The 22,340-nt window shown below is 31.5% G+C and overlaps 2 protein-coding genes across 5 annotated transcripts in view; both read right to left on the bottom strand.

Annotated features, from left to right (window-relative positions):
* LOC134696848 (E3 ubiquitin-protein ligase TRIM33-like) overlaps positions 1–1,868 on the bottom strand; it is a 36,111-nt gene extending 34,243 nt beyond the window's left edge. Inside the window, exon 1 of the mRNA XM_063558802.1 lies at positions 1,072–1,868. Coding sequence (XP_063414872.1) covers positions 1,072–1,868 — 797 coding nt within the window. The remainder of the gene's footprint in view (positions 1–1,071) is intronic.
* LOC134697155 (uncharacterized) overlaps positions 1–22,340 on the bottom strand; it is a 121,468-nt gene that overhangs the window by 81,422 nt on the left and 17,706 nt on the right. For 2 of the 4 annotated variants that reach the window (XM_063559227.1, XM_063559224.1), the window contains 5 exons: positions 21,975–22,168; positions 21,294–21,504; positions 19,406–19,513; positions 14,489–14,587; positions 9,736–10,180 (listed from right to left, as the gene is read on the bottom strand). The exons of 1 other annotated variant lie outside the window; for it this stretch is intronic. In XM_063559227.1, coding sequence (XP_063415297.1) covers positions 9,896–10,180; positions 14,489–14,587; positions 19,406–19,513; positions 21,294–21,504; positions 21,975–22,168 — 897 coding nt within the window. In that variant the 3' untranslated portion in view covers positions 9,736–9,895. Of the gene's footprint in view, positions 1–9,735; positions 10,181–14,488; positions 14,588–19,405; positions 19,514–21,293; positions 21,505–21,974; positions 22,169–22,340 lie in introns of those variants that run through there. One more of the 4 variants, XM_063559226.1, reaches the window with a different exon arrangement.

The following is a 22,340-nucleotide window of genomic DNA, read 5'->3' as shown; positions in this document are numbered from 1 at the left end:
TTGTAAAAGTACTGCTTTTGGATTAACAAAATTGAAATAAAACAACAAAACTAAAAACTGAAGTGCTTTAAGGAAAGGTTAGCAGTATCTGATTAACAAGCCATGAGTCATGGAGGGAATATGTGCATTATATAACTCAGTTATAGTAAACTGGTTTACCTATTGTCTAACAGTTATATCATTGAATCCATTAATCTGGGTTCGATTGGTAGTCTTTCAATTGAAGTCAATGTGAATTTTTCACAAAACACAAGTAATTTGATTACTATATGAGAGACAAAACATTTGCTGGTAGTTCATCATTGGTAATATTTTTTTACCTGAAACAATTACTATGGTAACCAACCTTACAGTTGTGACAAGAATGCGAAGATTTTTGGTTTCAATCATTTTTTTGTCTGACGGAATAAACAGACAGTTCATATTTTGGTCATCTCTTTTTACCATGGAAAGGTATCTTTTGTTACCATTTGTGTGACAAGACTATTTTGAAAGTTCATATTTTGTTACCATTTGTGTGACAGAAATGTATAGAAAGTTTATATTTTGGTCACCTTTTTATCATGGAAAGATATCTTTTGTTACCATTTGTGTGACAAGACTATTTTGAAAGTTCATATTTTGTTACCATTTGTGTGACAGAAATGTATAGAAAGTTTATATTTTGGTCACCTTTTTATCATGGAAAGATATCTTTTGTTAACATTTTTTGTGACAAAATGTGCAAAAAGTTCATATTTTTCTCATCTTGGTTATCTTTTATTACCTTTTGACATTCAAAAGATCTCATTTGCACATCTTTTATAGTTACACAAAAGGTCACAAGTTATTGCCTTTTGTTGTAAACAAAAGGCAACATGTTGTTTACCTTTTGTGAAAACAAAAGTGGGCCATTTGTTTACCTTTTGTTGCATCAAAATGTGAACAAAAGATAATCTTTTATATCTTTTGTATTTTTTTAAAAGGTCTAGAAAAGATAAAAAAAGGTATATCAAATTTGGTCTTTTAGTAATCTTTTGGTGAAAACAAAAGATAAGTTTTCATGCAGTGGAAAAATCACGGATATGTTACCTTATGTTGAATTTAATTATTAGGGTCTGTATGAGTTCCTTCATGAATAATTGCTTGTCAAACTGTGGAGGCCGAATGACTTCAATTGATCCCAGCTCCATATCCTGTAATTCTTTAAAATCACCTTTCAAGTTCTCATATGCGTTTAGGAATGTAAATGCATGGTGTTCGTTTATTAATTGTTCTAGAGTAGAATGTAATGACGAAAATCTATAGTGAGCATGTTGTCTGTTTGCTAAGTCCATTCTAAGCTGGTCTGTCTCTAAAGTTTCAAAGTCTTCAACCTCAGTTATTTTCACATCGCCCTTTGAATCAATAATCTGATGCACTTCTTTTATTGAAAGTTTTATTTCTTTCGAGATACATTTTGCTTCATTTTTTATTTCAGGCAAATGATTTTTTTTGATTTTTTCTATTATCATTGAGGATTTTGCTAACTTGTCTTTCATTTTTACAAGTTGTCTTCCGGCTTCACCTCTCACTTCACCGGCGATTTGATCAATATCGGAAAACTCATGTCCCTTGTGTATAGTAGTCACACATTTTCCGCATATCATAACTTTGCACTGTGTGCAATAAAAAGAGAAGTCCGTATTGTGTGCTTTACAATTCGATATATTTTGGAACGCAGTAAGGTCAACACATTTTAAATCCTTAACGGTATGATTTTTTGAAGCAGGAATATTATCATGTGGAATTTTACATGGTTTACACAACGCTTTTCTACACTCATAACAAAAGTAAATGCCATTATTCACACTACATAAACTACATTTTGATGTTGACGTCTGTGCCATTTCGTCACGAAGGAAGTCAATCTCCCATACAGACAGAGTTATCGTCCTTTCCTCCTCAAGATTGAGGAGGAAAGGACGATAACTCTGTCTGTATGGGAGATTGGAAGGAAGTCGTATCCAACTACTTTGACCTATTATATATTAAGTCACTGTCTCCAAATGTGCGAATCGTACAAACGTTTCAATTGTGTATTTATTATGTATACATGTTAACAACGATCGTTTTCCATTTCTTAAAACTTTAAATTGTTGGGTGTAGCAAACTTTAATTGAAAACATTTAAATCAAGTAAGGAGATACAAAGGAAGCATAGAAATATGTTGTCAAAGACAGACATGAAACATTTTGCATAGAGGGTCAACATTAGATACAAAACATAACATAGCATTTACAGATTAAGCAAAATTAAAACCATCAATAAATAGGAATAGATAATTCATGTCAGTTCTTGCTAAAAAAAAATGTGTATTCAATAGTGGCTCATCTCACATAAACTAATGACAATTCGTTTTAAGTTATATTCAATTTCAAATCCCGAAAAGCAGTGTTAAACTCGCGGTATAATCAACAACATTACAAAAAAGATTTATAACTTTATCATGTTTATATGGATCGTATATAAAATTTCATGTTTTATAGAATAACATCGGATATCAAGTTTTTGATAACAGTTTAACAGTAATAGCCGAGTATTTACTATACAATATTGGATTGTTTCATTTCATGCTGTAAATATCCAGACAGACAAAACCATTTTATTAGAGAGAGAAATGTTCCAATAGACACTTTATAATACGTTTTACAATAAAAAAAAATGCAAATGTTTCATATGTAGTTGTAATCCGAAAGAAAGATAGAACTACAGATAACTACAAAATATATCACATGAAGCTTTAAAAATTTTATAAATTTATAAATTATTAAGAAACTAAGGTTTCAACTCCCTCAGGCAAAGTTGGCTTTAGATGAATTTGGCTATTAGTTTAGGTATTTTTTGACATACAGCTCTTCAACGGTTTCGGTACTTATACATCTTCGGATTTCAAATGTTTGGCTTTGAGCGTTCCTGATGAAGGTAAATCTAGAAAAGCGCTTCGGACGCAAGAAATTAATAACGTGTTGTTTTCAATATTTCACGATTATCAACCAACAATGTATATGTAACTTTTATCTGATAAATCTATATTTGAACAATTTGGGAGTTAAAAACTGATAACTCATACAAAACAAATATACAAAAAATACAAAATACTGTAATTAGATAAAAACAGAATACTATAAAACAAATATTTTTAATTGTTATTTGTTTATACATTTCTCAACGAGAGTCTATTGTTATAACCTAAGTATTTGTATTAATCTTTTTTAAACTCTACTAACTTTATATCACCTTTGATATAACTTTTAAATAACCGTACTCACCAAAACGAATTTCACATGAAAGGTTCGATTTTGAGCGTATTTTTAACGCAATTCATTACAGCCTTCAATCAAAAGTATAAATATTGATAATATAGTCTATAGGAACCATGTTTATTTAGTAGATGGTGGCAATTAACTTCCCGTAACTAAAGGTTGGAGAATGAACAAACCTTTTGAATTTCAACGCCTTGAGAATAGATTTCAATATTCAAGATTGTCATTTTATCCTGGGAATAATATAATGTAAACTACGTTGTGTACAATGTTATTCCCAAAATTAAAACAAATAATAAGGTAACAGATTTAGTTTTTCGGAAGGTGAACAAACATTTAATTCCATCCATATTCTACTTATTTTTTTGTATAAATACAACATACTTTGAATTTGATGTACATAATGCTTGGAATGCTTTTTTCAAAATACTGAATTCTGAGGTGAGTTCAAAACGAAAAGTCCCCAATTAAATGACAAAAAAAAAGCTCAAACACCTCAAACGAATGAAAAGCAACTGTCATATTTCTGACTTGGTACAGACATTTTCGTATGTAGAAAAAAAACACATTTGTTTTCAACAAATCTGCTTTTTTATACAAATGTAATCTTATGTTTGCGATAATCCAACACAAAGTTCTTTTTAACAATAAAGAATATCGGTATTCAACGAAAGAAACAGTTTTCTCGATTCGCACTATCATGGAAGTGTGTGATATGTGTGTCTGATATCAGGTATATAAAACAAATGATCGATATAGTAGTCTCTTTAACAAAGATAAAGATATTTACCTACGAAAAATGTTAGGTTTATACAAACAATTTAAGTTTATGATCGAGAATTTGTACAATCATGCATTGGTAAATAACAATAGTCTTTTATTCAAACATGATAGTTTAAAGAATGTTTATATATAATTATGCAAATATAAAACATCAGATTATATCAATTAATTGTTACGTATGTGATTCATCATTACAAAAAGGTTTGAAATAATGAATAATCTGCAAAAAATGACAACAAATAAAACAAATCATAAATTTGAGCAGTATATTACGAATAAAACGAATCTTATCGGCTAATTTTTGGTATTTACAAGATTTTCAGTGTTATGTAATGCATAGAGTTAACCCTTTTACCTCATAATCTGTATTTATTTGGGCTTTAAAATTATACACAACGTTTATATCTTGGATACTATACTAGTACCAGGATATGATGACATTCATGAAAATTGAAAACTATCCACCAAGCGTTGAAATTCAAGAGTTCAGGTTATTTTATTTAGTTATCAAAATGCAAATTGATAAACAATGTTTTCCAAAAATGATATTGTCAAGGCATTAACAATATATTACAAAATAATATTTGGTGTAAACAAATGACATATTAAATGAACATAATTCATTTTCATATTGACGCTAACTGAAAAAAGTTGTCTGTCTTTACTCCATTATCTTCTCGCTTTCAATGATATACAAATTACCTGAAACCAATCTGTGTGAATACATATAGAAGAAACGCGCGGCGAAAAAGCGTGGGTATGTTTTGATATCAAAAATGGTTTCGCACATATCTACTATAAAATGATAACTTTATCTAGTGGTGCTCAAAAATAAAAAATAAAAAACATATTGATCTGAACAAAACACTTTATGTATGCCCTCTTTCAAAATGTTTTGCTCATCACAGTTGAGACATAGAAGTACGCGTTTACTGGAAATATACAATTGTTTATTGGATACAGTAAAGTTAACATAGTGCAAATCTTTTTTCTGGAGAAGAACATATTAAAAGTTATATATAAATAAATAAACGTATATTCCATTCAACCTGCTCGTGATGGTGTGTGTAATTAGTTATCAAAGTTACAAATGAATGATGTCAACTTTACCACTTAGAAATATATATTTATTGTGAGCAGCAGCTGCCTATAAAGGAAATCATGATAGGAAATACATGTCCTGAAATAAGATATCAATGCGGAGACATATATTGCATGTGCAAGCGCGAAATGAAATATTACTACATAGAATATGTAGAAATGGAAAGATCACAAGTAGGAAGCTGAAATCATCCCTTTTGTCATAATGTTAAATTGTTTTGTCCGACTCCAGTTGTGTGTCAAAATATGAAGCAGATGTTGCTGTTGCATATTTCGTATGAAGATCTAAAGGATAGATGCATTCAACATTTGTTTTGAATTTTTTCAGTAAGCATGGTGATAGAATCAAACGACCAACATTAACATAAAGGTACACATCAAATGAATGAGGACAAAATGTTGTGTGAAAAGAAATAATGCACTACCTCACAGATAAGTACGAATCTATATCTCAAAACCATCCTGTTCTATTTGTGAAGTAGATACTAAATGTTTTTGACCATTAAATCTTTGCACAACGTTTTGGAATTTTGGATCCTCAATGCTCTTCAACTTTGTATTTGTTTGGCATTATACATATTTCGATATGAGCGTCACTGATGAGTCTTTTGTAGACAAAACGCGCTACACCTTTTTTGAACTTTTAGTACTCAATGCTCTTCAACTTTGTTCTTGTTTTGGCTTTCGAACTTTGGTACCTTTTGATAGCTTGTTTTCGTGTATTTCATCAATAAACATCAATTCCACATCTCTAACGGTCGAGAGACTTTGAATTGGTTTTTTTTTCAGAAGAATCAATTATCTAATCAGTATCAAGCAAGAGTCAAGAATGATCCCATTTCCCATGGCTTCTATCAAATTGGAACGAATATGAATTGTTTTTTAAAACATTGGTGCTGCAATTAAGTATAAAAGCCAATTTTTTTTTAATTCGAAAATCAAACGATATTATTACTTATCCGTCATTTAACAATCTTGGTTTATTCATAAGATATTAGTCAGTTGAAAAAGAATGAGGCGGTAGATAGTATTAGGGGACATGTTAAAGCATGCAAATCGAGAGAAATGCCATGGCTAAAACAAAAAGACGACGAAACACCAAACTAGTTCCAAAACACTTGATAGAAAAGTAAATACTTAAAAACACGGTCTTATGTGCTCTGTGGAAGGATAAGCAGACCCTGTTTCTTAAGTGGAAACCGTAGTGATTCTCCGTGTGGGTCATTGTAAGTACATATACGGTGAGTATACTCATACGGGGATGTCAGAATCGAAAAAAGACTACGAGAATGTTGTCACTCCAAACATAACTGGGTCATTTGTGACACATATATTTCATCGCGGTCAATCTTGGCATCCCATCCGTAACAGTTTCGAATGTGTGTGGTTTGTTTTAATTAATATTAAACCATTAACATTTATCATGTTTATGGATGTTTTACTTTTTGCAATTCAAACTACTTACTTGCAAGGCAAAACTGCAAAAATTGACGAAAAAGTCTCACATTTAAACATTATCAAATAGAAATTTGAAATTGTATGTGAAATTAATGATACTTTATGCATAAAAACAACCATTAATATATAGAGATTGTGTGACGATTTTACATTAGGATTTTAAACTCCGTCATAGGATCGTCTCTCATATTGGATATTCAATACAAATGACGTATGTACAGTAACTATAAAAAAAAACCTGTTTAAACAAATAGATCTTGTCCGACTCTTGGTAGTATACATATAATTTGTAGAAGATAAAAAAAACCTTAGAAGTCCAAGAATCATTTTAGGTAAAAGAAATCGAAATGAGACATTTCAATGTCCATACAACTACTTATTAAATAGTATTATCTTACTTTTAGTAGTTCTGCTATGAATGACAAAACATGCAAACATTATAAATATTGAAATGTTAGTATACCAAAACAGAGAAGGTCGTAACCATATAATCTCCAAGAAAATGATGTTTGTCAATGCTAATACAACTGCATCCAAAATAGCCTATACAACTGGGGTTCCTAATAAAATTACCGTATCAAAAACTTACACATGTTAAGCAATTTAAGTCTGCAAAAGGTTCAATTTACAGGTATATGCAATGACAGTTGAAGTAGGACCAATTAATATGCATTGATTGCATTGAAATCTGATGTTCTGATGTTCCAATGCTTATACTACTTACCGAATATACCATTTGTCTAACCTATAGTGGTAACCTGAAACTGACCTGTTGAAAAACTTCAAAAAATCTCAAGTCAGTAGCCAGTAATTTAATGAGTGTCATTAGTAGCTGTACATGTATATCATATTTGTTTTTCATGTATTGTTTTGAACATAAATCAGGTTTTGGTAAAGTGTTTTAAATTTGTTATGTCGATGCCCTTTTAAAACTGGATATGAGGTAAGGGTTTTGTTTTACATCTTGTGGTGACTCCAAAGGTTTTTTCACTGATTATATGTTGTCTTGCAATCATACCATATCTCCTTATTTTTTATAGCAGTTAGTGTACAACACAAAAACCATTTACTTAAACATGTAACCCTGGAACCAAATCCAGAATTCTTTAAATAAAAACTTACTTTCAGCAATGCCAACAGTGTAATTGTTGAGGAAATCAATTAAAGTATACTATAGTTAGTGTGCGTTATGAGAAAAATTGTCTTTAATCCGTTAGTACAAATGTAATAATGTTTCCAAACTCATGAAAAATCCAAACACTTGACATAATGGACCAATTTTATGTGAGAGAACAGAAGATAAAAGTGTAAGCCTCAAGAATTATATCTAAAAACACAAATGTCTACTTAATCTTGTACAAATATCAGATTTTGCCTTTTTTGAAGTAAGGATATTGATTATTGGTTAAATATGAATTACTACTTCATTTGAAAAAAACAAGCTGCTTTATAAAAATAATAATCTCTTTATCTTTTAAACAATATTGGGATACATAGTTTGGCCTTGTGCATCATTTACTAACCACTTTGTGTATCTACTTTACATTTGTATTTAAAATACATGTAGGTACTATGTATGTTGATTTATTTTTATATGTCTCTATACCCCTGTCAATCATACCACATCTTATTTTCTATAGAAAATTACGGTACAATAACATCATACATTTTTTTTTGTTCCTGTAACACTGGAACAAAAACGCAGACTTTGTTTTAATGAGAACTTACTGTTAGCGATGCCAACAGTGTAAATGTATTGAGGAAATCATTTAATATACTAGAGTTGGTGTGCATTATGTGAAAAATTGTCTTTAATCTGGTGGTAGTAAAGTATCCAAACTCATGAAAGATGACAGCGATGCCAACAGTGTAAATGTATTGAGGAAATCATTTTATATACTAGAGTTGGTGTGCATTATGTGAAAAATTGTCTTTAATCTGGTGGTAGTAAAGTATCCAAACTCATGAAAGATGACAGCGATGCCAACAGTGTAAATGTATTGAGGAAATCATTTTATATACTAGAGTTGGTGTGCATTATGTGAAAAATTGTCTTTAATCTGGTGGTAGTAAAAAATCCCAACTCATGAAAGATGACAGCGATACCAACAGTGTAAATGTATTGAGGAAATCATTTAATATACTAGAGTTGGTAGCATTATGTGAAAAATTGTTTTTAATCTGGTGGTAGTAAAGTATCCAAACTCATGAAAGATGACAGCGATGCCAACATTGTAAATGTATTGAGGAAATCATTTAATATACTAGAGTTGGTGTGCATTACGTGAAAAATTGTCTTTAATCTGGTGGTAGTAAAGTATCCAAACTCATGAAAGATGACAGCAATGCCAACAGTGTAAATGTATTGAGGAAATCATTTAATATACTAGAGTTGGTGTGCATTACGTGAAAAATTGTCTTTGATCTGGTGGTAGTAAAGTATCCAAACTCATGAAAGATGACACTTTACATAATGGAATCAATTTATTTGAGAGGATTGAAGAGTAGAGGATAATTCACCCCTTAAGAATAATATATTAACACAGAAATGTCTACTTGTCAGATCTTGCCTTTTTGAAGTAAGGTTGTTGATTATTGGTTGCTTAACGTCCAGTGTTGACGTCAGATGATGATTAAGTATGGACATTATTCTTCTTGGTTAAATCTAAATTATCACTTATAGTAATCATGTCATTTGAAATAAACTTTCTTGTGATCTTTTTTCATAATCTCTTCATCTTTTTGATATGCTATGGATACATAGTTTTTACTTTGGGCATCATTGAAAAGATACTAATTGATATAATCTCCTGATACATTTTGTAGGTTACGTTCTTTGTATATGTCTCTTTACCATCGTACTTTGGTTTATCCAAATAAAGATAACGATAAAGAAAAATGTGCATACACATTGAAACTGTAAATGTTATCAAATACACACTGATGTACAACATACAGTATACTTTTAATTTATAACCCTAATAATGCTTTTAAAGAAATTAGGTTCTGATATTATGATGAAACACAGATAGTTTTCCAAACTTGAAGACATCATAAGTGGTAGGGTCTTCTTCCAACATATAATAAATACTGACCAATAAAACAGTCAGAAAAAAACAATCTTTTATTAGATCAAGATCAAGAACCTGCAACAGGAATTTTTTTATGGAAAAGTGACCACCCATCACATTACAGTCTATATAATTAAATATGAGTCTACAGTTAAAAAACAATTTCTGTCTACATGTTTACAAATGTGTTCATCTTCTTTATTTATCAGGTACAGCATAGCCTGGTGCAACAAGTGGTCCCTCTTTATGTAAAAATACAGCAGGCCAGACAGTCATTCTGTATTTCTTTCCTTTTCTTCCTGAAAACCTGAATTGTTCTTTATTGAACTTTTCACCTTTAACCGCCCATCTTATTTCCATAGGAGGTTGTTGAATACACATGTACCAGATAAGGTCTACACATTGTTCTACATAGGATACCAGTTCTTTACTTATTTGGTCACCTTTTAAAAGTTTTTCCTTGATATGATTTTCAAATATTTCCTGCAAAAAAGCGTTTGAAAGTTTTATTCTCTTTGCTAAACACATTGTATATAAAACATATATCTATAAAATATCAACACATTTTCTAATTCTAGACTAGCTTTTATGCTTAAAAGAAGAAAATTACTAATATCAGGCCAATCAAAATCAAAAACTGATTTCATTCTGGAAGTTTTCATAAATATTTCATCAAAAACATATAAAGATAATTCTTGGAAATTTCGGGTTGAAATGTGCTGAGTATATAGATATATAAAGTCTGATTTTGCAGAACTATTTGTAATTAATACAGCGTGTTTTCGGTCTTTTTAATATAAAATTGGAATTATTTGTAGAGAATCTTTAAATTATACAGGTAACTAGCATCATCATTATATTTATATAAATTCTAATTTAATTTAATGTAAATATTGATAAATCTGTTCTTATGGGAGGGATTTTCCATGATTGTCATATTATGAAGCCTTTCCTAAGTCAGGAGCCTCTGGTCATTGTTAGTCTTGTGTGTTTTGTTTTTTTAATTTTAGTTCAATTATGTTTTGGAGTTGAATGTGACTTTTATTTTCACTTAAGTAGTGCACTTTTTGTTTAGGGGCCAGCTGAAGTCTTCCTGCAGGGGCCACATTTTCACGCTTTGTTGAAAACAAATTGGTGAACTTCAGCTGTTTTCTGATCTTGGTTATGTTGCTGTCTCTTTGACAAAATTCCCCATTTCAATTCTTAGTTTTACATTTTTGCCCTTATTGTCCTAGCGAAAGACAGATAGGTCTAGCAGAACTAAACTTCAACCCCACAACTTGAATATGAGTAACATAATTTTTCATTGAGTTGTTGGACATGAAAGAAAACGCTTAAGGGCATATCCAACAGTTTATTTCTGACGGTGAGAATTTTTTCCCTTTAAGATATTTTATTCTTCAATTCACAGAGAATCAAATTTTGCCAAAAACATATATGTTGTCGATTTCGTTTTTGCAAAAAATGCTGCTGAAAATTGAACATTTTTGCAATTTTGGAGTAAAAAACGTTTTTTATTTAAAAAAATTAATTATGATTTTTTAATCAACATAAACTTATATTAATTGGGCTCAAATTGAAGTTAAATAATTTAAGATGGTAAGAAAAATCTAATTTTACCATTCAAAGCATTAATTCTTACTCAAATAAAGCCAAAAATGTCATGGTGAACCCAAACAATGGCAAGAAATGGACATTTGAAATGCACATATTTGATTTTTTTAAATATTTCTAACGGTGTCGATTTGGCCAAAGTAAGATATGTTATTCTTTGAAAAAAAAAGAACGTCATAACGTTTTGAAAATTTTGGTCACCGTACTCGTTTTTGAGGAAAATTGAGAAATATAATATTGTTTACTCATTCCCTCCCGTAAGCCTCACAAATTGCGCCAAAAATTTAGACGTTTTCCGAAAATAACGTTATAGTTCCCCGCTAATTTTTCAAAGGCAGTGCGACGGTGTGGCAGACAAATATATTTACACTTTGACTTTGTTGGGAAGTTGTCTCGATAGCACTCATATCGCATCTTCTTATTTTATATCCGATGCATAGTGCAGTGATAGTTTCGCGCTATCTATACGTTAAACAAACATCTAAATAAATGGTTGAAAGGATATACGAACTTCGAATAAAATCTCTAAACAACAACAAAGGTTACATGAATCTTCAATTAAGTCACATTGCTGATTTTAACACATATGCTGCGCCTTTTGCAGTTGTAGATGAAAAAAAACCTTTTCTTAACAAAAGAGATAAGAAAAACAATAAATTGAGAATAAACGGAAAGGCCGAAAAGCGAGCATGACTGTCGTTGTTTTACGCTTTAATATACCGTATAGCGGGTTATTTTCGCCGGTGTAAAATTTTGCGATGTTCATTGAATAAGGTATACGAAAAATTTTGGCGGTTATTATTTTGGCGGATTCAACACTTTTAACATTACCTTTGCATGTACACTTTTAAATTGGCGGAATTTATTTTGGCGATTTTGTTCTATCCGCGAAAATAAGCGAAAATTTACACCCCGCGAAAATAACCCGCTATAGGGTATGAGTTATGGCATATACACAATGGAGATTGTTTTATATTCTACTGACCTCCACCTAGTTTGGCTGCATACAATGTAACTACTGATGTTGACTTCTATTTAATTATTGATTATTCAAACAAATGAATTGAAAGAAAAAAATGCGTATAGAAAGTCTAAAAATTTCGTTAAAAAATAAAATATAATAAAAACAAAATACCAAAATTATTGAAAAACTGTTTGAGACAATTATCAGTTGAAAACTAATGATTATGAAACACTATATGAAACTGATAAATTGATTGCTCCCGTGCTCCAGTGGCAAATATGTCAGGCATTTTACAACGAGGCGAAAGTGGATCTGAAGTAAATCATTGATACATTATTATGATAAAGAGTTTGCTAGCGGTAAAACGTATGCCGTACTAAAATAAAGTTAAATAAGATAAAAAAAAATCTTGAGTTAAGCTATTATATATGTATATATTACAATGTTTTCCTATTTCATTGTTTTTTTAAATTATTACAGTGTCATCTTTTGTTATTACATTGTTTACGATTTAAAGGTCGTGTTCATTTAAAAAAAGCTACTGTACATTAATAGCACTTCAACGCAAAGCTTGGTGAATGTACGTTTACGCCGTATTTTATTTTTCTCAAGAAACTTTTTCTTTTCGTCTTTCTCAAGTAAGGCAGCAACCATTTGATTTTTTTTTTTGGGGGGGAGGGGGGCTATGGATTTTTTTTCTGGACAAACTTTTCTTTTCGCTTTGTGGTGACAGGTCTAAATATTTTTTTCTTTCAATTTCAGCATTACATATAGTGGCAGCTGAGGGTGAAACAAACAATTTTTTTTATCTCTGGGTCAAAAACTGGAACCCGAAAATCAAATGGTTGCTGCCTAAAACTAAACTTTGAGTTTTCTATTCTGAATGACAAAATCTCGGAAAAGTTTTAATTAACATTTGCATTCTAATGCATTAATAAATCATTGCGCATTTATTCTCGTTGTTCCTTACTGCATATATTGACGATAATTTCAATAAAACGGAAACTTAAGTGAGAATGGTCTATAATGATTAACTAAAGATAATTGCATTTCTTTTATGATAGACCAAGAGGACAAAAATATCTTCAAAGATTCGAGTTCTAATTTCTGTTTATATTCTGTATGAGTTTTCTGCCAATTCCCGCTGTGCTCTTTCCTTTGATGAAAGTACCCTCCCTTTCAAGATGGACATAGCAATTCCAATGGTGATTTTGTTATGACGTCGTTGAAACAATGTTAAATTACGGGAAACAATAGACGACGTTTACGTTTGTTATTACCTCCCCTGAAACTGTTGGATATGCCCTTAAAACAGCATACTCATTTTTGCTGTTTCAAATAAAGCTGGTTTCTTAAGAACTTGTACTCAGGTAGAATAAAATTCTGATTTAACAAAAATGTGTCTGTTTAATGCATGGATGGACCACGTACCCTATCTGACTATCATTTTCTATATTCAGTTGACTGTAAAATCAGGGTCAAAACTCTAAATTTGGCATTAAAGAAGAAGGATCATGAAGGGTTAAAATTGGCCTGATTTTTTTCATGTTTTTTTTAAATCAGACCAATCAATTACAAATTTCACAGAGAAATACTATTAAGACAAAAATATTTTTTCTGGCACTTTCCTTTACAATTTCTGGAGCTATGACACCTTAAAAGGTAAATTATGGTACCTTTTTCCATGATGTCAATTATTTTGGCATAATTAACATCAACAATCCATTCTTTTTTATATTTATGAAATCTATATCAAAATTGGAATCCTTTAGCATTCAGTTCTGAAAAATGCATAAAATAATCATATTTTGACAAAATGTCTAAAATGGGCTTACTTTAGAGATTATAATGTACACTTATGAAAAGAACTGATAAATTTAGCATTTAGACTTTTGAAATAGGCCCATCTATGAACCAAATTGAGACCTTTTTGTTTTCTTTAATCTTATGGTTAAGCATTTAATGCCATTTTATGCCATAAGTGAACCTTGACCTTTGGTAAGATCACATCAAAAGGAATATGTGTTCTAAGTTTCAAATTGATTAGACTTTAACCTGAAGTTGGACAGATGGACGAACGTATGAGCAAAAATCTGACTCACTGACCAGAAAACATATTGTCCCTACTGCCATCGTAGGTGGGGAGAAAAATTGATTTTTTTTCTGAGAAGTCTATGTCAGATATCTATTAAATAAAAATGTGTATGATATACCGTTTGCATCACTTTAACAGTAGCCGGGGCTACAAGCTTCCTGTATTCTCTGGCCATCTGTTCTGTCTTAGCTCTCATTTGCTCACTTGCTGGAAATCCCTATAAAAACATAAGTGATAATATTTTACAGTTATATTTAGATGCAATATGAAGACACATTATTTGTAAATAATGGGAATAGGAGTTGATGAATGGTCAAACCTCTAAAAAAAACAATTTAGTATGGCTCCACCTAAGAATCATGCAGATGGTGATACAGTCATAGTTGTCAAATTGACTTTTTTGGGCTTCATATGTTCTTTTTTGATAAGAAACTAAAAAAAATAACAATGACACATGTGTTGTACATTTGGTTGCTATGGTTACGATGCCACCATAACAACCCTTTAATTTCAGTCCTTAAACTTTAAAAAATTCTGTATCATCACATATTTTTCTATTAACTGCTAATTAATTTCCATAAAACAAATATATGTTATCATAGTTCCACATTTTAACTAAAAATTAAAGTTGATTAACAGAAGTTGCAACTATGACAACCAATTGTTGCAGTTTTTCATTTTCTTAATAGGAGTGAAATACGTTTTTCAAGTTTTATTTTCTTCCAAGAGCAGGGTCCTATGGATAACCTGTTTGTTTGCATTTAATCATTGGACCTTTGTATATAACATATCAAAAATAATTGTTTGTAGCCACCTTTAGATTTTTCAAAAAAAAATACACTGTAACATCAAATTATTCAAAATAATGAAATAAAGTTGAGAAGGAAATTTGGTCGTCATGGAGGCAAATGCCTAGATTTACAAAATCCTTGTTTAAAATCACTTAAACTTGTTAAACAATATTTGTTCAAACTATCCTTTTCTGTACAAAATCATTGTAAGAAGCAAAAATATTCAATATTGATGCTATACCTAAATCTTCCAAACAACCCTTTGAAGGTATTTGCCCCCCCCACCCCCCCCCCCCCCCATCCTCCCATCCTGGATGTTAACTCTGACGGTGAAGCTCTATAATTAATCAATGAAAGCTTTTCAGATATGTTTGTAGTGCAAGAAATAGCCTTAAAATCATTACCGTATCAATATATAGAAGTAATGGTTCAGGATAAAGCTCAACACTGTTTCTAAAAAGGACAACAAATTGGTTGCTCTATAGGATCAGAATACACATGTATCTCATCAACTAAACATTTTTAAAGATCCATGACAATGAGCCATTGCAGTCAAGGTTAGACAGATAAAATTATACAAATGAGGATAAAAAAATACACAAAAGAAAAAGCTTGAAATAGAAATACTTCATGCCTAGTCAGGTAAGCAGTAACTAACTCATATCAGACTAATTCATATTGATGTTTGATCCATGTGTCAACACCCACAGGAGTGATCACTAGAAACTTTGATAGATTATGATCCACTTTTTTTAAACTCAAATTATAGTCAAGCAAATTATTTTGTTTAAAGTATCAACAATGGTTTAAACAGGTCTCATTAAGCATGTTAAGAGGTATCATGTGTGATGCATTGTTAAAACAGGATCCTAGATAGCTTCAACTAGATGAAAAAGTAGTGTAATTTCAGAACTGACCGGCAATTGAATAAATAGTGATTAAGTTTATAAGCCTAAAGGAGTAGGTTCAGTAAGACCCCTTTTTGGCCCCAAAATATAGCAGTTTTACAAAATTGTTAAAATTTTAATTTTTAGTTATTTATTGGACATTAGAATGCGTCTGCTACATAATTATGGGCTGTTTTTGACAATACAATGCACATATATCCGGTACTAGCACCATTAAGTCCTGCTAAATTGCTGAAATCTTCATAATTCTAGAAATTTAGTTAAATTTTAGACAGTTTTCGTTCATCCTTAATATTGAAATGGAAGTTGTATTTGAGGATAATATATAACATGAGGATGAACATGGATGCAGCCACTTTCATTTTTACCAAAAACCATCTGAAAAGTGACATTTTTTTGCACATATGGTAGATTTTTCATACTTGAGCTTCAATCAGAGCGTTGTTAATGACTAAATCAGTTACAATCTTCCACATAAACTAATTGATTCAAATGAAATAGACATTGTTTAAAATCTATCTTTCATCAGATGAACCTGAAATTTGAGGCCAAAATCATTCCTTACCGGACCTACTCCTTTAACATGACTTAGAGTAATTTTTCCTAATTTGATTGGTTGATATTGTCGTAAGAAATTTCAGTACAATTTTTATTATGCAATAGATATGATCTCCCTTATTTATTACGTCAATTGGGATTATCTCCCTTATACCACTGACTGAATAAAAAAGAATAAAAATTGAGTTGCTTTATAGTCGTAATATTTTCAATTTTTCAGTTTTAGATTTAATATCTAAAATACATGAGGTTGATATTGTCCTTTTATTGAATCTGAATATAATAATATGTAATATAAGAAAACCAGATGCTCCGCAGGGCGTAGCTTTATACGACCGCAGAGGTTGAACCCTGAACGGTTGGGGCAAGTATGGACACAACATTCAAGCTGGATTCCACTCTAAATTTGGATTGTGATGAAATAGTTGACACAGCATAGGTTTCTGAGGGCTATTCCATTTAAACATAGATCAACCCCCAGGAAGGCATTTTGAAACCACTTCTAGTGGTGGGTGCTCTTTTCAAAGTTTTGATGAGGACAATCCTTCAAAATTTGTAAAAATGCTTCTCTGGGTGGCTGCCCTATTGTCATAGTGCCTTCCTGGGGGTTGATGTATGTTTAAATGGAATAGCCCTGACACAGAATGAATGTATTCAAATGAACTTAAATTTTTGTTTTCTCTTAGAGCAATTCACTATGCTGTTGAATATTAATCCTCTCAAAAAAATGTTTGAAGAAATTTTCTTTTTATTTATGAAATTTCAAATGAGAAAAATTGAACCCAATTTTTTATTCACATCCCCCTTTCCCTTATTCCAAAACTAATTTCAATTAAAATATTCTAATGGAGTTTGCAACAATTACTACTCATTTAAATACATCATAAAATATTAAGATGTAAAAAACTGCTTGTTATCACTGAATGGTAAAGATTATTTAAATTTACCAGTTGGTAGTAAAAAGTGAATATACATTGTATATTGTATATAACAAAGATTTAAGTTGATTCTGGACAAAGAAAGATAACTCCAATTAAAAAAAATTCTTGCAGATATTTCTTGCTTACTATACTGGACAAAGAAAGATAACTCTTAATTAAAAAAAGATTTGCTATTTCACAATATTGTGAAATTAGATATTTCTTGCCATTGCACAATACTGTGCAATTGAAAAGACTTGCTATTGCACAATACTTAATATAATAATTTTAGATCCTGATTTGGACCAACTTGAAAACTGGGCCCATAATCAAAAATCTAAGTACATGTTTAGATTCAGCATATCAAAGAGGCCCAAGAATTTAATTTTTGTTAAAATCAAACTTAGTTTAATTTTGGACCCTTTGCACTTTAATTTAGACCAATTTTAAAACTGGGCCAAAAATTAAGAATCTACATACACAGTTAGATTTGGCATATCAAAGAACCCCAATTATTCAATTTTTGATGAAATCAAACAATGTTTAATTTTGGACCTCGATTTGGGCCAACTTGAAAACTGGGCCAATAATCAAAAATCTAAGTACATTTTTAGATTCAGCATATCAAAGAACCCCAAGGTTTCAATTTTTGTTAAAATCAAACTAAGTTTAATTTTGGACCCTTTGGACCTTAATGTAGACCAATTTGAAATCGGGACCAAAAATTAAGAATCTACATACACAGTTAGATTCGGCATATCAAAGAACCCCAATTATTCGATTTTGATGAAATCAAACAAAGTTTAATTTTGGACCCTTTGGGCCCCTTTTTCCTTAACTGTTGGGACCAAAACTCCCAAAATCAATACCAACCTTCCTTTTATAGTCATAAACCTTATGTTTAAATTTCATAGATTTCTATTTACTTATACTAACGCTATGGTGTGAAAACCAAGAAAAACGCTTATTTGGGTCCCTTTTTGGCCCCTAATTCCTAAACTGTTGGGACCAAAACTCCCAAAATCAATACCAACCTTCCTTTTGTGGTCATAAACATTGTGTCTAAATTTCATTGATTTCTATTCACTTTAACTAAAGTTATTGTGCGAAAACCAAGAATAATGCTTATTTGGGCCCTTTTTTGGCCCCTAATTCCTAAACTATTGAAACCAAAACTCCCAAAATCAATCCCAACCTTTCTTTTGTGGTCATAAACCTTTTGTCAAAATTTCATAGATTTCTATTAACTTAAACTAAAGTTATAGTGCGAAAACCAAGAAAATGCTTATTTGGGCCCTTTTTGGCCCCTAATTCCTAAAATGTTGGGACCAAAACTCCCAAAATCAATACCAGCCTTCCTTTTATGGTCATAAACCTTGTGTTAAAATTTCATAGATTTCTATTCACTTTTACTAAAGTTAGAGTGCGAAAACTAAAAGTATTCGGACGACTACGACGATGACGACGACGACGACGACGACGACGACGCCAACGTGATAGCAATATACGACGAAATTTTTTTCAAAATTTGCGGTCGTATAAAAATTAGGATAAATTTGTTACCATTGTTCAACATCGTCAACGGACGAACGAACAGATGAACTAACAGATAAACAAATGGACCCACAAACCAGAAAACATAATGCCCCTCTATTATCATAGGTGGGGCATAAAAGCATCTACTTCAGGCATATAATGAAGTGTATATAATAGGGCTTTTTCAATATCACACATTGTATCAATCCTTTACATATATGATCCCTGGAGCAGAGTTTTTAGGATTATATTGGTATCTAGTGTTAATTCAATGGTGATATCGAAAAAGGAATAGGATTGTCTCTATTAAACACATAAATACCTCCGACTTTGGATTATCACTAGTGGGATCTACTACTGGAGGTATCATTTCTTTAATTAGTCTCTGTATCTGGTCCTGTGATATTTCTTGACAGAAGTCATAAATAACCTGCAAAAAAGTAAAAAACTACAAATCTTTTCTGCAGTATAGCAACTGATATTTGACTGTCGATATCATGATTTCAGATTGGCAGAGTGAGTAACAGCAATATTATAACATTGTAAATTTTTGTTTGTAATAAAAAATTCGGGAACCCAGGATTTCATGTTTTTATGCATGGGTTTTCAATATCAGGACGCCTCTGATCCTCCCCAGGGCCGTAGCCAGGAATTTTCAAAGGGGCGTTCGTTGGACTCACAAACTCGACTTTAACAGTCACAATTCGAACAGAACATTGACTTTAACAGTGCTTATTTGTTTTCAAGGGGGCATTCGTCCTAACCCCCAGAACCCCCCTGGCTACGGGTATGCTCCCTCTCAGTACTATTTTTATGTCCTTGCTAATAAGGGTATAATGTTTTTCCAATCCTAAAGTCCCAAATTTAAAAATTTTCAGTGACTTGGCTGTTAGTGTTGCTATCGGACTATTGCAACTCATTCAAAATTCTGACCAAATTGCAATTTGTTTTATAAAACCAAACTGGTCAACTGGTCAAAATTTGAAAGTGCAAGGTGATATAATAAAATATACTTACTATCCTATTAGATTTTAACTAAACTTTAATGTTGTTGTGACAAAATAAGTTTAACAGTTTGTATAGGTATATTATAGGCATTACCATGCCAAAGGTGAAATGTAATTTTGAATTGCTATAAAAATGTCCTAACTGAGCTTCCATATAGTTTTTCTTTCGAAAAAGTCTTCTATATTCACAAGAATCAGACATTATGTGAATTAGAACATTTCATATTCAGATGTTGATGTCTTATTCTTACGAATATAGTAGACTTTTCAAAAGAAAATTTATATGAAAGCTTAGGAGGTATCAGACCTTTATCAGGACTCCAAGGTCGGGTGTTTTTAAGCTTGGGATTTCGGGATTTACCCTTTTCGTTACCTGGGAATTCTTTAGTCAAATTTTGGGACCTCTGGATTATGTTGTTTTTAAGCCCGTGATTTCGGGATTTCATGTTTTTAACCTGGGGATTTCGAGATTTCATGTTTTGAAACCCACGATTGACCCCTTTCTGGATCCGTAATTCTTTAGTCGAATTTTGGGACCTCTGGATTATGTCGTTTTAATGCCCAGGATTTCAGGATTTCATGTTTTTAAGCCCAGGATTTCGGGATCAGGACCCTTCCTTCCCTCCCTCATTTATATAGCAATTGAAAATTACATTTCACCTTTTGCATAGTCAGGCGGATTCAGCCATTTTAAAAAGAGGGGGTTCCTTACCCAGGATGAAGGGGGGGTTCCAACTGTATGTCCCCATTCAAATGCATTGATCGTATAAAAAAAGGGGGGTTCCAACCCCAGACCCTCCCCCTGGATCCGGCACTGATGGTAATGACTATAATATATCTATACATTCTGTTAAACTTATTTTGTCACAACAAAATAAAGTGGATTGAAAGTCATATAGGATAGTAAGTATATCATATTTTATCACCTTGTACTTTCAAATTTTAACTGAACAGTTTGTTCAAAATTTTGACCAGTTGAACAGTTTTTTTTTTTTTTAAACAAATTGCAATTAGGTCAGAATTTTGAATGAGCTGCAATAGTCGGATAGCAACACTAACAGTCAAGTCACTGTAAATCCAGACATCCCAAAATTTGAGAAAGAAAAAATCATGTATCCTGAAAGAATCTATCCCAAAATCCCATTCTTAAATACACCTGATCCTGGAGTCCTGACAAAAGGTCCATCCCACCCCTCTACTAACCTTAACAATTTGTTGTAAGATGTCCATTGTTCCTTCATCGCTCTCGTCATCATCAATACCTTTAGGCTTCAGTGATTCATAGGCACTGGACCATGTCTCATCAAACAGCTCTGCAAATCTCTCTCCAAGTTTCTGGGGTCTATTCTTGTCTCCAAGATCTGTAAATCCAGGGTCACCATCAGCCAACTGCTGACTGGCAATACCACTCAACCTATTAAACATTTACATAAAGTTCTGAATGGAAATGGGGAGTGTATCAAAGAGACAACAACCTGACCAAAGAGCAAAAAAACAAATGATGGCCACCAGTTGGTATTAACATAGATTCTGATTATGGAAGAAATACATATTCAAAACAAATAATGCTCAATCAAACAAGAGGTTCTACATGAACTATTAAGACCTTACTGTTGTGAAACCTTTCCACAAAATAACTTTTTTTATGTCAAGGTATTTAAATGTTTGCAAGTTCACCTGCCCCATTATATAAATACAACAGCTATTTGTGTGGAATTAAATCATTGAACCTTCAATATTTTTTTCTTGAAAGTCAATAATTTCATTTATTAGTTTAGCTTTCTAACTTAAATCAAGGTTACTTATTTTTTTACTTGGGAAAGTGCAATAACTTAATTGTCAGCAAAACAAATGTTGGTTTACAGTTATACAAAGAAATCCTACCTGCTAGCTAAATCTTCGATCTGATTTCTTTGGCTTGTGATGGTTTCTTTAAGCTTGAGATACTCAAACAATGGAAGCATTTTGAATTTGTCTATTGCTCTAAGTGGTTTACTCTCTGATTTCTTAAATCTAGATTTCATTTCACTGACAATTTCTTTATATTGCCCTTGTTCTATGTCTATACCTTGTGGGATCTGCAGATAAATTTAAACAATTATAAAATGTCAAATAAAAATTACTTACTGTGGATTACTTTTTATTCATGAAAACCTAAGTTTTGGTAGATTTGATGAGGAGTAGGTTAATAAGGCCCCAAAATGGCCCCTGTTTCTAGTTTGAATTTCAAAATAGGATTTATTTTCCTAT

This window comes from Mytilus trossulus, chromosome 14, assembly GCF_036588685.1.
Source record: "Mytilus trossulus isolate FHL-02 chromosome 14, PNRI_Mtr1.1.1.hap1, whole genome shotgun sequence".
Classification (NCBI taxonomy): domain Eukaryota; kingdom Metazoa; phylum Mollusca; class Bivalvia; order Mytilida; family Mytilidae; genus Mytilus; species Mytilus trossulus.
Note: the sequence above shows the minus strand (reverse complement) of the source record. Positions and strands in the feature narration are given on the sequence as shown.